Source organism: Silurus aristotelis, assembly GCF_946808225.1.
Source record: "Silurus aristotelis genome assembly, chromosome: 2".
NCBI lineage: Eukaryota > Metazoa > Chordata > Actinopteri > Siluriformes > Siluridae > Silurus > Silurus aristotelis.
Window position 1 is genome coordinate 5,130,364 of NC_139575.1, and position 16,510 is coordinate 5,146,873.

The following is a 16,510-nucleotide window of genomic DNA, read 5'->3' on the forward strand; positions in this document are numbered from 1 at the left end:
ACCACTGCCATTTCCATCCTTTTAGCAAAATCTACCACCATTTGCCCTTCCACATTCCTCTCCTTAAAACCATACCTACCATCACCTCCTCATCACCTCTGTTCCCTTCACCTACATGCCCATTAAAGTCTGCCCCAATCACCAATCGTTCTTTCCTAGGTACACCATCTACCACTTCATCTAATTCACTCCAGAATTTTTTCTTCTCCTCCATCTCACAGCCAACTTGTGGAGCATAGGCACTGATGACTTATCACCATCCCTTCAACTTCCACCTTCACGATCATCACCCTATCAGAAACTCTCTTCACCTCCACTACACTCTTACTGTACTCTTCCTTCAGAATCACCCCTACACCATTTCTCTTTCCATCTACACCATGATAAAACAGTTAAAATCCACCTCCAATGTTCCTGCTCTTACTCCCTTTCCACTTGGTCTCCTGAACACACAGCATATCTACCTTTCTCCTCTCCATCATATCAGCTACCTCTCTCTCTTTACCCGTCATAGTACCAACATTTAAAGTACCAACCCGAACCTCTACTCTCCTACACTGCTCCTTTCCCTGCCGTCTCTGTAGACGTCTTCCTCCTCTCCTTCTCCTCCTTCGGCCAACAGTAGCCCAATTTCCACCGGTACCCTGTCGGCTAACGATACCTGTGGTGGTCGTTGTTAACCCGGGCCTCGACCGATCCGGTATGAAATTCTCATTTTTGATCCGCATATTTGATTTGGCGCATATTTTTAAGCTGGATGCCCTTCCTAACGCAACCCTCCCCATTTACCCGGGCTTGGGCCCGGCACTAAGAGGGCACTGGCTTGTGCCTCCCTAATGGCTGGGTTGGTTGTACAACAAACATTCTGTACAATTAGGTGCCTCAGACTTGTAGAAAAGAGGGTTTGAAGAAGAGTCACGGTCAGATTAACAGGCAGGTGTCCGTATACTTTTGGGCTAGAGGACGCGAATGAGTAGTGACCCCAACAAGTCGTTTTAGCGACATCTAGTGTTGGAAATGAGAGTGCGCCTTTGTAATAAAATAAATAAATAAATAAATCCTCCCGGCGGCCATAGCAGTCCAGGATCCTGTTACAAACAAGAGGGAAGAGGATACATAAGTTATAATCTCTGAAAAAGAAGAAGACGAATTGTTCAGAAAAAAAACCCAGGACTCGATCATAACGACGACTTCTCCAGTAAGTATGAACATTCTTGGTATATGCAGTAATGGGATTCATCCGGTGTGTAAATGATGGATGTAAAGGCTTCCTGTTGTTCACATAATCTATTATAGAAGATCATAGAGATGACATTACTGCACCTGAAATTATTAATGCATTGTGTTTTATTTGTCTGAACGCTTTCAAAGGGCATTTTAAAGCATTTTCAGTGGGGAAAGTCTTGTTTTTTTTATTGCTACAAAGTGTAATATACTTAAAGGGGATTGTGTGTACTAGGTGTAAACATCTCTTTATGATATTATTAAAATAAATCTACCTCTACATGGATTTCTGGTTCATCGTTTACTTCATTATGATGAATTAGGAATGATAAAAGCGTTAATGGTTGTTGTTATTGTGATGAATGATCAGGATGGGGCTGAAAACCGAAGATTTAAGGTCAAAGTGTGAAAGTGGATTATTATAATATCATATTTTTAACATCAAAACGTTACTTCGTAAAAATTAAAGCAGTTTTATGACAGCATTTGTTTGCTGCCACGTCCATTGTGTCCGCCGGCTTACATCATCATCATCATCATCAGGGTGCGGGCTGGCAGCCCTGACGTCATGACGTCACGACGCACGCATCCGGAAGTAAATTTTTCCGGTGCTTTTATTCCACTTTCTGCATTCACACAGTCTATTCATTTCGCGTTGTTCAAACTAATTGCACCTGCTACACATCCTTGTTTATACTCCGGGAAAGTGTACGTGATATATTGTTTTTATTTTCTGACTAAAAACTTATTCCGCCATTACTAGGTACAGGAACGCGTGAAAACGTCGGCCATATTGGAAAGGGCGGAAGTGTATTGTAAGCCTATGCAAGTTTATGGACACTTGGGGGAGTTTGAAGGAAAAGCTCAATAAAACTTAATAAAAATTATGTGCAATACCTTTTTCTAATGTGCAGTGCAAAAATAATTAGAACATCATTGTTTTTTTCTGTACATCACAAATAATTGTAAATACAAAATAAAAAAAACAATCCTGTGTCTGCAATGCCATGTGGTTCATACATAGTCAATAAAACTGTGTTTGTGTTCTTAGTCTGGACACAATGTCGGACAAAAGCGAGTTGAAGGCAGAGCTGGAGAGAAAGAAACAACGCCTGGCTCAGATCAGGGAAGAAAAGAAGAGAAAAGAGGAAGAACGCAAGAAAAAAGAAGTGAGATACGGTCTAGACACGTTTGTGTGTGTGTGTGTGTGTGTGTGTGTGTGTGTGTGTGTGTGTGTGTGTGTGTGTCTGAGTGTGTCTGAGTGGGAGAGTTACAAACACAGACACTGACTCTTCTCTTCTTGCTGTAGAATGAAGGACGTGGGGAAGCTGCCTCTCCACCTCAAGATGATTCTGATCTGGAGAGGAAGAGAAGAGAGACTGAGGCTCTGCTGCAGAGCATGGGCATCACCGATCCTTCCATGGGTACGACATGCCCCAGCAGAGCGTTCTGGAAAATGTATTGTCATATTAGATCAGTGTGCTGAGAGTCAAATTCGAGTCTTTTCACATTAACTGAGTGGATTAAGTGAAGAGTCTTGTGATAAAAATGATAGGAACATTATAGACATAATTAATCATAGTACTTTGGATACTTAAGTAGATTTAAAGGCTAAAACTTTTGTACTTTTACTCAAGTGAACGTTTAAAGGGAGACTTTTACTGGAGTCACATTTTAAAGAGTGAATCTCTACTTGAACTCTAGTACATGGTTTGTGTTTTTCATCCACCACTGACTGGTAGTAATTCAATACATACACATTCATGGATAAAAATATATTAAAGTTTAGTTATAGGAAAAGAAAGTTGTGACAGTAGTAGTAGTTGTAGATAAAGTAGTATTAGGCTGAATTTAGTTGTGATATCAAGCTGTTAGCATGTAACCCCATCATTGCTGCTCTGTGTGTTTGAGTGCTGGTTACTTCAGTGTGCTCATGTTAATCCTGCATGACTTTTAACCAGTGCTTCTTTTTGTCTCCTCTCTTTTTTCTCCAATTGTCCCTGTCCTTTCTTTTACATCCCAAACCTCGCTGTATTGTTTCTCTCCTTTACCTCCTTCTTTTTTTTATGAATGTCTGGTTCTGTTTTATTTTTCTTTTGCACTTTAAATCATTGTGCTGCTGTGTTCGCTTTGTGTAATGTTCGTTTTGTGTGTGTGTTGTGTGTGTGAGTAGTTCAGCCTCTGCGTATAGTAACAGAGGATACATGTTTGTTTCATTATTTAGTCCCCCCTCCCATGTCTCCCTCTGCCAAATCAGTGGGCACTCCGAGCGAAACCGGCAGCCAGGACTCGACAGAGGGCGCCACCGGAGCCAGGTACACTTACACTTATACTTTAGTGACGTTTTCATTTAAAATATGCAGTATTATCATTCACATTCACTCCGAAAAACTGATACCAAGTTTAAAAGGTGTGGCCTTGTTTTTCTAGTCCCAGTAAAAGGATCTCTATCTGCCAGTCCAACTGTAATAGGTGTGGCCTTTATACCTGTCAATCCCAAGAGAAGAAGCGTGGCCCCTGTACCCGTCAGTCTCATTATAAGAAGCCTGGCCCCTGTACCCGTCAGTCTCGTTATAAGAAGCGTGGCCCCTGTACCTGTCAGTCTCATTATAAGAAGCGTGGCCCCTGTACCCGTCACTCTCATTATAAGAAGCGTGGCCCCTGTACCCGTCACTCTCATTATGGGAAGCGTGGCCCTTGTACCTGTCAATCTCATTAAAGAAAGCGTGGCCCCTGTACCTGTCAGTCTCATTATAAGAAGTGTGGCCCCTGTACCTGTGAGTCTCATTATAAAAAGCGTGGCCCCTGTACTCGTCACTCTCATTATAAGAAGCGTGGCCCCTGTACCTGTCAGTCTCATTATAAGAAGCGTGGCCCCTGTACTCGTCACTTTTATTATAAGAAGCGTGGCCCCTGTACCGGTCAATCTCATTAAAGGAAGCATAGCCCCTGTACCTGTCAGTCTCATTATAAGAAGTGTGGCCCCTGTACCGGTCAATCTCATTAAAGGAAGCATAGCCCCTGTACCTGTCAGTCTCATTATAAGAAGCGTGGCCCCTGTACCGGTCAATCTCATTAAAGGAAGCATAGCCCCTGTACCTGTCAGTTTCATTATAAGAAGTGTGGCCCCTGTACTCGTCAGTCTCATTATAAGAAGTGTGGCCCCTGTACTCGTCAGTCTCATTATAAGAAGCGTGGCCCCTGTACCTGTCAGTCTCATTATAAGAAGCGTGGCCCCTGTACCTATCAGTCTCATTATAGGAAGCGTGGCCCCTGTACCAGTCACTCTCATTATAATGAATCGTGGCCCCTGTACCTGTGAGTCTCATTATAAGAAGCGTGGCCCCTGTACCTTTTACTCTAATTATAAGCGTGGCCCCTGTACCTGTCAATTATCTTTTTATCCATGAGAGGACGTCACCCACGCATCAACTTCAGTGTAAAATTTGTTAAAATGTAAATACACCAACTTTAACATGTAATAACTCTATGCATGCTACTGACCATGTGACTAAAAGAACGTCTGTGTGTTTGAACTAAACTGTTCTAACACATTTACTTTTTGACTGCATGCTTGTGTGTGTGTGTGTGTGTGTGTGTGTGTGTGTGTGTGTGTGTGTGTGTGTGTGTGTGTGTGTGTGTGTGTGTGTGTGTGTGTGTGTTGCGTACAGGACACTGCACTGGGATTCTGACCCCTCTACCCTCCTGCTGCATTCAGACTCTCAGCATGGGTACTGATCTCTGTTTATCTAATTCTCAGTTCCTTACCGTCTGCTTTCTCAAACACACCTGTCCGTCACCAGTCGCGTCATCACACACTTTTTCTCAGTCACCTTTCAATACAACACACCACCACAAGCAGGGACATGTTCATCTGTGTCTCACAGCAGGAAGTGTTCATGTCACAAGAGCATTCTCAATGAAAACTTCTAACGTTTCTTTTAAAAGTTTCTCTTTATCCCAAGTATAGTTGATGTTTGTTGTCTTGTTTGTAATGTATTGATTACTACTGATAATGGTACTGATTATTACTCTATTGATAAAGAACCAACAGAATCTTGTCAGGGTCGGGGCTTAAACCGGGGTCAGCTGTGAGAGATGGGGTCTTCGGAAGTGGGTGGATGAATGTGTAGCGCCAGTGGAAAATTCCATAGTGTAGGAATTAATTTAGTGAATATTTCACGCTATATTTTTGGACTCGATTTTGTGGTAACTTTCATAGTTAAAAAAAAATAATAATAATAATAAATAGCAAAAAACACAAAAACGATGATTGAACGAAAAAAAATCTATGAGGGCACATGGTGCTGGTCCACAAAACGAGGTCCAAAAATACAAAACAATACTTTTCAAAATAAAAAGCCATAAACACTAAAAAGTCTTCTTCGGAAAAAGGTGGAGCGAAAAGCAAGAACTTACACAGGGCATGTCGAGACGGTGCTGGATACACAGCACTACAAACCGCATACGGGCAACCACATAACATTTAGACCCACACAAAGAACTGATACAAAGGGGCAACTTAATAGGCACCAACAATGAGATACAGGTGAAGACAATTAGTAATCAATGTAGGGTAAAGGAACACACTGGCGACATCTGGTGGTTAAATGAGGAAAAGGCAAGATTAGAGACCCGACAGTGACACTACTGACAAATATGTTATCTGTCGATGTGGTAAAATAGCTAAAGAAAATCCTGAGATGCTAAAATATGATAATCCAAGAGCCTTCTAATGGGAAACATGACAACCTGGTTTGGGAACAATACCAAGGAAGACAGCTCTAAAGAGGGTGGTGTGGATCATCTGAGCTTAGCATCACATGTACAGCACCTTCTACCTTATACATACCCGCTCTCTGCATACACACACAACAATTCCACAGTCTGCATTTTATTAGAGTTTAAACTTCACACCATATCTGCCTCCATGGATGCAAATGCTACTAAATATACACTATATGGACAAAAGTATCGGGACACCTAATTGATCCAGCCGTATGTGGTTCTTTCTTAAACCGTAACCACAATTTGCAGGCATCCAATTTTACAGGACGTTTTAGGATGCAGTCGCATGAAATGTTTCTTTTACTTGAACTAGGAGACCCAAACCTCTTCCAGCATGACAATATATAAACCTGTGCATAAAGATAGCTCCATGATGGTATTCTTTTCATGAGTAGGAGTGGAACATCTTGAGTGACCTGCAATCAAACTCTGATTTAATCCCTATTGAACACCTTTGGGTCTGCACCCCAGGCCTCCTCACCTCACCTACATCAGTATCTGACTTTACTAACACTCATGTGGCTGAATGAATCTCACACAGATCTCCACGAGCAGACTCCAAAATCTAGTGGAACATCTTCCGAGAAGAGTGGAGGTTGTTTTTATTAGAGCAAATGGAGACTAATGTGGAATAGGATGTTTAAAAAGCACATTCAAATCTTATGTTTAGGTGTCCACAAACTTATGTCTATATAGTGTATGTGTGTATGTTGCACCTGATTTTTTGCACGTTTTGCTAGCCTTTTAATACTTTCAGTATTCTACAATAAGTGTGTGTGTGTGTGTGTGTGTGTGTGTTCACTCTCAGACGAGGTCCTCTCAGGCTCGGCATGGCTAAAGTAACTCAGGTGGACTTTCCTCCTCGAGAGCTCGTCTCATACTCCAAAGAGACTCAGACGCTCGTCACCACTCAGCCTAAAGATGGTACAGCTCGCACCCCTCCCCCCACACGTGGCAGTCAAAACGGACTCCTCCTGTGTGCCGTGTTTTATTACGATCTCTGTTCTTTTCTACAGTGGAAGAGGAAATCGAGGAGGAGGATCTGGCAACCGCTCCGGCTGCACTTGAGTCTCTGCTGGAAAACGAACTTCAAGCTGAGGAAGAGGAGGGTAAAGGATTTGTGTGTGTGTGTGTGTGTGTGTGTGTGTGTGTGCTGGGTCAGTGATGAATGTTTGTTCAATCCTCATCTTACTCTGGCTTTCCTCTCTAGCGCCACCTCACGAGCTGACGGAGGAGGAAAAGCAGCAGATCCTGCACACGGAGGACTTCCTGCTGTTTTTCGATCACAGCTCTCGCATCGTGGAGCGCGCTCTGTCCGAGCAGGTGGACGTCTGCTTTGACTACAGTGGACGAGATCTTCAGGACAAAGACGGGTGAGGACTTATACAGAGTGTTCTTCAATATACGTGCTGGCAAAAAGCCTCAAACAAAGAAGACGCCTTGATTAGAAAGTTTTTTTACTTGATTGTGATTGGTTCGAATATCACATGGTTGTTTCACGTTACTGATCAGGATTCAGTTTCCAGTTCCGGTTTTGTAGAATTTTCTGGTTCTCTTCAGAAGAAACACATTTGTTATCTTTGACAGGGTTGCCAGAGCTGTGTTAGCAAAGCAACAAAATTAAGAAAAATCCTTACACACGATACATTGTGTTTACTCAAGTTCTCGATCCTGATTGGTTATAATGAGTCTCGGGAAGAGTGTAGGAAGGGAAACCTGTGGAGCAGCTACAATATAAATGACAGGAATAAAGTCCTGGTTTATTATTTTACAACAATAAATTACCTCATAACTGTGAGGTTGCCAAAACTGAGACGAGTTACAAGACTATGTGACATTGAAATGGGAAAATATCAACCCCAATGTAACCCACGCCATGATTTCGGATATTGGACTTAAACATCCTCTTAATCAATACTCAAAATACATTTCTACATGTGCTGTTTTTTCTTCATTAAACATTTAAAGGCTCAGGCATGGAGGGATTAGTGTTGAATTTATAATGATCTCAGATGTTGAGCTAAATTACGGGTGGCTCAGGAGCTCCTGGTTCCTCAACTCCAACTGGCTGTAAAAGACTGTAGAAAGGACAATTAGGAGGAAAAGGAAACAATATTTAAAAATACTTTTATAAGAGAGCATGAAATTTCTTTACAAAACTGCAATCAATTTGTCTGTTTGATCTGCAACCAGTTAACTGATCAAATATTCACATCAATATTCCTTTGATCTTCCAGATGAAGGTCAGTTTTAAAACAACCAACAGTTTAATGTTGAAAAGTCTGTGAAAGACTCATAATTGTATACTAATTAAGTTACTTGGTGTTTATTAACGAAGGGCTGCTTTACATCAGTAACACTGAGTCAATGACAATCAAGTCATTCATAAGAAGACGACTGATGGCACCTGCATTCATATCAACTTGATTCTAACTGATTCATTATTTGATTGTTAATGATAAATATAATAATATATTATGTGTCAGACAGTCATTCATGTAATGGGATGCAAAATCATGATCCTACAAACAGCTACTATAATCAGGGTACAATATTCGGCAGTCAAACATTTATTTATCGATCGTTAGACGCCTATTGGAACGTTTCTTACCTTTACCACCTTTTTCCATATGCATCACTTTTCTGTTCTGATCTCAACAAGTCTGGGCGAAATACTGAGCAGGCACCAATCAGAGTCCGCATTTTTATGATGTCATCATGTAGAACGTCTTACAAAGTATTTTACAGTATTTGAAAATGACAAAATGTATGAAAATATATTTGAAATACAAAATATGAAGCCATTTTCCTCAACCCTTTCAAATACAATACATGTATTATAAATACTGCCCATTTCTGATCACACACTCCGGTATTTATGATGTTTTATGATATTTCATCCCAGAAGAGGGTGGGTTCACCTTTTGAGTCTGGTTCCTCTCAATTTTTTTTTCTCATACCATCTAAGGGAGTTTTTCTTACCAAAGTCGCCTCATTATGCATTTAAATATAACAGACCTTTTTCTTGCACTCTGTAAAGCTGCTCTGAAAAAAATGTCTGTTGTTAAAAGTGCTATAGAAATAAAAATGAATTGAGTTAATTAAGTGTAACTGTGTTGCATTCGGCTGCGTCATCAAGTGCTTTATTTCATACATAGTCATGAGACGGAGCAAAGTATCTGCAATATCATGTTTATTTTCACATGTTTAATGAAGGGCTTCTGTCTAGGATTTGTTGCTCAGCTCTGATTAGACTCTGTGCTTAGGTATCTGTATGTGTGTGTGTGTGTGTGTGTGTGTGTGTGTGTGTGTGTGTGTACTGCAGAGATACCCAGGCAGGGACTAAGCTGTCTCTGAATAGACAGTTTACAGAAGAGCGCTGGTCTAAACACAGAGTGGTCACATGTCTGGACTGGTCACCTCAGGTCTGCGTTCTCTGGCCATACACACATCTGTTATTATTTAATTAATCAATCAAACAATTAATCAGTCTCTCTCTTCTGCAGTACCCGGAGTTGTTGGTGGCGTCATACAGCAGTAATGAAGAAGCTCCTCATGAGCCGGACGGTGTGGTGCTGGTGTGGAACATGAAGTACAAAAAAACTACAGCGGAGTACGTCTTTCACTGTCAGGTGTGTGTGTGTGTGTGTGTGTGTGTGTGTGTGTCTGTGTGTCTGTGTGTGTGTATGGGTGGAGAAAGAGAAAGAGAGAGAGAGGGAAAGAGAGAGAGACACTCTATTCTATTTGCCATGTATTTCTGTCTATTCTATTCTATTCTATTCTATTCTATTCTATTCTATTCTATTCTATTCTATTCTATTCTATTCTATTCAAACGTCTTTATTCTAACCAAATTCTAATTCTATTCTATACAAAAGTAGTGTAATAAAACTCGGTCAGGAAACAGAAACAGGGGAAAATATTAACAGAAAGGCTTGTTAATGACAGTAATACAAATGCAGTGAGTTTATTATACAGGGTGTAAATAAGTGAATGAGTGAATGAGTGAGTGAGTGAATGAGTGGGTAAGTGTGTGAGTGAGTAAGTGAGTGACTGAGTGAATAAGTGAGTGTGTGAGTGAGTGAATGAGTGATTGAGTGACTGAGTGTGCGAGTGAGTGAGTAAATGAGTGATTAAGTCATTGAGTGAGTGATTGAGTAAGTGATTGACTAAGTGAGTGAGTGAGTGAATGCGTGAGTGTGTAAATGAGTGAATGAGTGCGTAAGTGAGTGAATGAGTGCGTGAGTGAGTGTGTGTGTGAGTGAGTGAGTGAGTGAGTGAATGACTAAGTGAGTGAATGAGTGCGTGAGTGAGTGAATGCGTGAGTGTGTGAGTGAGTGAGTGAATGAGTGAGTGAATGAGTGAGTGTGTGAGTGAGTGAATGAGTGCGTGAGTGAGTGAATGAGTGAGTGTGTGTGTGAGTGAGTGAGTGAGTGAGTGAATGACTAAGTGAGTGAATGAGTGCGTGAGTGAGTGTGTGAGTGAGTGAATGAGTGAGTGAATGAGTGAGTGTGTGTGTGAGTGAGTGAGTGAATGAGTGCGTGAGTGCGTGAGTGAGTGTGTGAGTGAGTGAGTGAGTGAGTGCATGAGTGAATGAGTGAGTGTGTGAGTAAATGAGTGCGTGAGTGAGTGTGTGAGTGAGTGAGTGAATGACTGAGTGAATGAGTGCGTGAGTGAATAAGTGAGTGTGTGAGTGAGTGTGTGAGTGAGTGAGTGCGTGAGTGAGTGAATGAGTGAGTGTGTGTGTGAGTGAGTGAGTGAATGACTAAGTGAGTGAATGAGTGCGTGAGTGAGTGAGTGAGTGAGTGAGTGTGTGTGTGTGTGAGAGTTTGTTTGCTGTGACCCGACAACTGTTCAATTCTCTTCTTTAAAATGTCTGTTAAAAGCATATTACATTCTTTTCTATTAAAAAATCATATATTTTTTCATTTGTATTCTTTTATCCTCTGTCCAAAAAAACTACTTTAGTTCCTCATCTGTTTCCACATTTCTCCCTCTCCCTCCCTCTCACTTCTTTTTGACTCTCTCATTTCAGTCGGCGGTGATGTCAGCAGCGTTTGCACAGTTTCATCCTAACCTGGTCGTGGGTGGGACATACTCAGGACAGATCGTGCTCTGGGACAATCGCAATAACAAGAGGACACCAGTGCAGAGGACACCACTCTCTGCCTCAGCACATACGGTACTCGCTACCTTATTCCTTCTCTCCATCATCATCAGCATCACCATCATCATTATTAAAAAAAAGGCTGTTGCTATTGATGATTTTAGTAATTGAGGATTCTACCAATTATTTTAACGATTAATTGAATCAAACTTTTTCTTTATTAAAGCGCAACAGTAAATATACAAGAGAAAATCTGACAGTTCTCTTAAAATGAACAAGTCACTTGCTTCCTTTAAAGAATTATTATTATTTATTTTTTTTGCGGAAATTGCATCAGGAATATTTGTGGACACTAAACCCATTTAGTGCATTCAATTTCCATATTATATCAAAATGTAAATTCAAATATATACATAAAAAAATCATAAATAAAAATACATTTCTACTTAAAAAAATGTTTATTTTGAAATGATCTCAAACTTCTGCAGCATCTTCTCTATTAACTGTCCAGAGCGCTCCAGAGTGTAGCGGGTGGTGCGTCAGTAATAATGGTCCGTAGGGAAACGCAATACTCTGTGTTTAGTTAATAATAGTTTAGTTTAGAAATTATTTGCCTCGATTAATTTTTGTAATAGAGTTACTCGCGGAATAGTTACAGCCATAATTCAAAATAAATCTTAAAATAAAACGATCACATCCCACCCTCTCTTTCTCCCTAAAGCACCCGGTGTACTGTGTGAGCGTAGTGGGGACTCAGAATGCTCACAACCTCATCAGCATCTCTACTGATGGAAAAATGTGCTCCTGGAGCCTGGATATGCTTTCCACACCTCAGGTAACACATACACACACACACACACACACACACACACACACACACACACACAGATAAGAGTATGCATCTATAAGCACTATAAATTACTATGTAACTTGTGGGTACCTGGAGCGATCCTAATGATCTAATGAGTGTATGTGTGTGTGTGTGTGTGTGTGTGTGGGTATAGGACAGTCTGGAGCTGGTGTTTAAGCAGTCTAAACCAGTAGCAGTGACATCCATGGCGTTTCCTCTGGGTGACGTTAATAACTTCGTGGTGGGCAGTGAGGACGGCACGGTCTATACCGCATGCAGACATGGCAGGTGTGTGTGTTTTTTTTTTCTTAAGATGCATGCCAGTTTGCACCACTATATACCTGCAGTGATCCCAGGTGAAGGTTATTTTAGTGTTATTACATTGTAAATACTGTGTAATAACAATGTAATAAAGCTTTAAATACTAAAACGTTTGTGTTAAATTAATAAGCAGTGTAAAAGGCGTGGCCATTTTGGCTACGTCTACACTAATAGAGATTATATCAATCCAGATACATTTCAAAACAGTGTTTTCGTCTAAAAACGCTCCGCGTCCAAACTCCCGGTTTCAATCGTTTCCCGAAAGTTGCTCGTCCACATTGAAACGTCTGAAAACACTTATGTCCCTGTACTGCGCATGAAGCGAACGGAGCGAAAAAGAAGTGTTTTCTAACTAAACTGTGTTAATGTGAATATGGCCTTTGGGTTAAATTGGACGGGTTGCCAGTTTGCGCCACTACATACCTGCAAAGATCATGTTAAAGGTTATATCTATTTTATTACATTGTAATTACTGTGTAGTAACAGCAGAATGTGATCTCAACACAAAAGTGCTTGTGTTAAATAAGTAAACGCTGTACAGGCTTATTCCAGCTCTGCAGATTCAAATGATGAAACGGTCTGTTTGTGTGTTTGTATGTTTGTGTGTGTAGTAAAGCGGGAATCAGCGAGATGTTCGAGGGTCATCATGGCCCAGTAACAGGGCTGGACTGCCACACGGCCACTGGACCTGTAGATTTCTCTCACCTGTTTGTGACGTCGTCCTTTGATTGGACTGTCAAGCTGTGGAGCACCAGGGTAACACACACACACACACACACACACACACACACACACACACACACACACACACACACACACACACACACACACTTTCAGCAAATATCGGCTTTGAGACCATGTGTCCATGTCTCCTGTCTGTGTGTGTGTGTGTGTGTGTGTGTGTGTGTGTGTGTGTGTGTTTGTGTGTGTGTAGAACACAAAGCCCCTATACTCATTCGAGGATAACTCTGACTACGTGTATGATGTCATGTGGTCTCCTGCTCACCCTGCGCTCTTCGCCTGCGTTGACGGAGTCGGACATCTTGACTTGTGGAATCTTAACAACGAGACTGAGGTACACACACATAGACACACACACACACACACACACACACACACACACACACACACACAGGCTATTCTTATAAGGACCTCCCACAGATATACTTATGAATGCAAACATAGTAATAATGAATTCATCTTCATTCATCATGATCAAGTTCTTAGGTAATTAAAAATTAAGCAGTTTTCTTAATGGGGACCAAACAAACGTCCCCGTAAAGGTCAAAATCTTTTGTTTTGTGAGAAAAGAAACTCAAGGCATAGAAACATGACTATACACACACACACACATCATACAGCTTTTAATTGTGAGGTTTTTTTTTACTATATTGTGTGTGTGTGTGTGTGTGTGTGTGTGTGTGTGTGTGTGTGTGTGTGTGTGTGTGTGTGTGGTTTGGGGGGGTTTGTCAGGTTCCCTCGGCGTCAGTGACAGTAGAGGGGAACCCTGCTCTAAACCGCGTGCGCTGGGCCAGTTCGGGCAGAGAGGTTGCCGTGGGCGATTCTGAGGGCCGTGTGCACATCTACGATGTAGGAGAGGTAAAACACACGCAACTTTATTGTCCACCCAGTATTGGGGTTTTTTTTATGGTGAAAAGGAAACGGTCCTAGATTAGCACCATTTGAGACAAAAATCTATTAAATGATACCTCCATTGTAGAAAAATCAAATGTCTGCAAGGAAATTTATCTCTCAACAACCCTAATCGCAAAATTCTTTACAACGGCAAAAAAATATCGTGAACTGTGACAGCTGGAGGTTTTGCGGAACGTATATAATAATTATTACGTAATTATGTACGTAAAGTGCTTACAGAATGGATTTTTTACCCCCGCAGCAGATCGCCGTGCCCCGGCAGGACGAGTGGACACGCTTCCTCAAAACTCTCAGCGAACTTGGCGAGAACCAGGAAGAGGCGGAGGATCTGGCAACCCAGCGTCTCGCTGCCTAATTGGAGTTTTTTCGCAAGCTGAAACACCCACACTGTCGGGGAATAGCGTGGTAACAAGCAGCCACGGAATGATTACAATAACCAGCATTCAGAGGCGTGATCACGATAGCTAAAGCTCACACTAATCAACTCGAAACCATGATATTATGCGGTGTGCTCGCAAACTACTCCATTTTCCAGTAATCTTTATTTCCTTATTTACATTTTTCACCTTTTTTAGCGTGAAATTCTCACTTGTTTCGGATATTTATAAGGATTTGCTGCTTTGTGTGCAAAATTAGCATGACTGTAGGATTGAGACTAATATATAACCTGGATGAAGTCCTGGACGTGTTTAGCGGACTAGGTAATGTTAGCTAGGCGAGCTAAAGTGTCACTCATGTGGCTAACTTTTATCATTTTATATCGAGGGATAACGTTTTAATGTAAGTAGGTGTGCATATCTTATGATACGCTGTATGGACAAACGTTTGTAGACATTTGTATGTGCTTTTTGAACATTCCACATTTGCTGTTAGAAAAACCTCCACTCTTCTGGGAAGATGTTGCACTAGATTTTGGAGTGTGCTTGTGGAGATTTGCGCTCATTCGGCTACAAGGGTGTTAGTAATATCAGGTACCGATGTAGGTGACGTGGGGAAGTTTATATGTTCAATAGGGTTGAGGTCAGAGCTCTATAGCAGGAGATCCCATGTAAAGCAGATCCTCAAGTGGTTCGGGTCTCCTAGTAAAATTTCAGCTTTGTGGTTCGGAGGACCACAAGCTTCAGTTTGGGGAAGAATTGTATATATGGCTGAAAAACATCAGGTGTCCCAGTACTTTTGTCCATAAAGTGTATGTGTGTTACTGTTTTCTTTGATGGACAAGTTTAGATTAACACTAAATTTCTATACAGCACAATGCGGGGACAAATTGTACACACACACACACACACACACGCACACACACACACACACACACACACACACACACACACACACACACACACACACACACACACAGTCTTTACACTAATGTTCAACTAATACCTAAAAACCACCAAGAAATGAAATGAAGTACGGAAGAAGCCGCACTTCTTCAAGTGGCCGACACACTAAACGCTTGGGGTGCGTCTCAATTCGATCCCTAGCTCTCTAGGTGATCAATCAGTACATAGTGTACACTTGTTCAGGCACTACTTGTTATACAAATTGTGACACAACCTCTAACAAATTAAATTTCCTGATGCGTTAGAATAAAACCCTCAATAAATCAAATGTTGACGTACGAATCACACGTTTCTATCACAGTCCCTCGAGCAGGATCGTGTTTTTTAAACCTTTTTTTATTTATTTTTTTCAGCTGAGAAATTTCTAGAAAATGTCATAAATACTTCCAGTAAGAGAACACAGTGAGCATCGATCGAACCCTTCCAGATTGTTGCGCTGCATTGTGGGATTTTTCTGTAGGGACAGAATGAATGATTTTGTGATTGAGACAAAATGGCCGCCTCCCTAATCAGTGCCCTGATCACTAAACCAGGCATGTGATTGAGACGTGGCCGTTATGAAACTCTTCACGGCGGCCATTTTGTGTTAAACAGTTCTGTGGAAGTTGTTGTTTTCTTGAGACACACATGTAGTGCATAGTGTGTGATTCAAAACGAAGTCGTGAAGTAAATATATATATATATGTATATATAAAAAAAAAAAATACAAATAAAAAAAAATAAAGGGAAAAAAATAAACTTTCAGCACAATTTGATCCTTTTGTTTTGACTAAAACTGAAAACTGAAAGTATCTTAATTATTTAAAATCATTTAATACATTTAGTGTATCGTTTGGTGTTCATTAATGCCTCCTTCTAACCACTAATATTTATATATTTATATACATTTACTTGACTTTTTTTCACAGTTAATCCTTTCAGAGAGAAAATATGTAAAGGGTTTTTCGAGTTGCCTTTAGCGTGTTCACGTGACGTCAGAATCGTGTCCTGGAATGAGGACTGATTTATAATCTGGATTTGAGACAAATCTTAATTGTTACAGGGTTAAAATGTCCAATCGGACGTCACTGACGCGAATAGATGAGGACGAAGTGTTCATTCTGCGATTCGAACGCGACGTGAACACGCTAATAGGCCGTGTTTCGATCCTGCGCTGGTTTTAAACACAACTTTTACTATAATAAAAGCACTTTTTACTCCAGTTGTGAATTTGTCATGTTT

The 16,510-nt window shown here is 40.9% G+C and overlaps 1 protein-coding gene across 6 annotated transcripts; it reads left to right on the forward strand.

Annotated features, from left to right (window-relative positions):
• Positions 1-1,044: 1,044 nt before the first annotated feature.
• dync1i2b (dynein, cytoplasmic 1, intermediate chain 2b) lies at positions 1,045-16,490 on the forward strand. Of its 6 annotated transcripts, none has more exons than XM_083563183.1 (17): positions 1,047-1,198; positions 2,276-2,393; positions 2,534-2,648; positions 3,398-3,539; positions 4,896-4,955; positions 6,821-6,936; positions 7,029-7,121; positions 7,223-7,385; positions 9,338-9,437; positions 9,519-9,644; positions 11,048-11,194; positions 11,841-11,954; positions 12,124-12,257; positions 12,902-13,046; positions 13,225-13,365; positions 13,764-13,889; positions 14,188-16,490. In XM_083563183.1, the coding sequence occupies exons 2-17, from the start codon at positions 2,286-2,288 to the stop codon at positions 14,299-14,301; spliced, it is 1,944 nt and encodes a 647-aa protein (XP_083419309.1). In that variant the 5' UTR covers positions 1,047-1,198; positions 2,276-2,285; the 3' UTR covers positions 14,302-16,490. The 6 variants fall into 6 exon arrangements, with proteins under 6 accessions (XP_083419313.1, XP_083419309.1, XP_083419310.1 ...); XM_083563184.1 differs by having other exon boundaries at positions 3,449-3,539; XM_083563186.1 differs by having other exon boundaries at positions 3,482-3,539.
• The last annotated feature ends 20 nt before the right edge of the window (positions 16,491-16,510 follow it).

Coding starts and splice junctions, on each gene's coding strand:
- dync1i2b (XM_083563183.1), top strand. CDS start 2,286: ATGTCGGACAAAAGCGAGTTGAAGGCAGAGCTGGAGAGAAAGAAACAA. Junction 6,937..7,028: donor CACCACTCAGCCTAAAGATG/GTACAGCTCGCA, acceptor TCTTTTCTACAG/TGGAAGAGGAAATCGAGGAG. Junction 13,047..13,224: donor TCAAGCTGTGGAGCACCAGG/GTAACACACACA, acceptor GTGTGTGTGTAG/AACACAAAGCCCCTATACTC.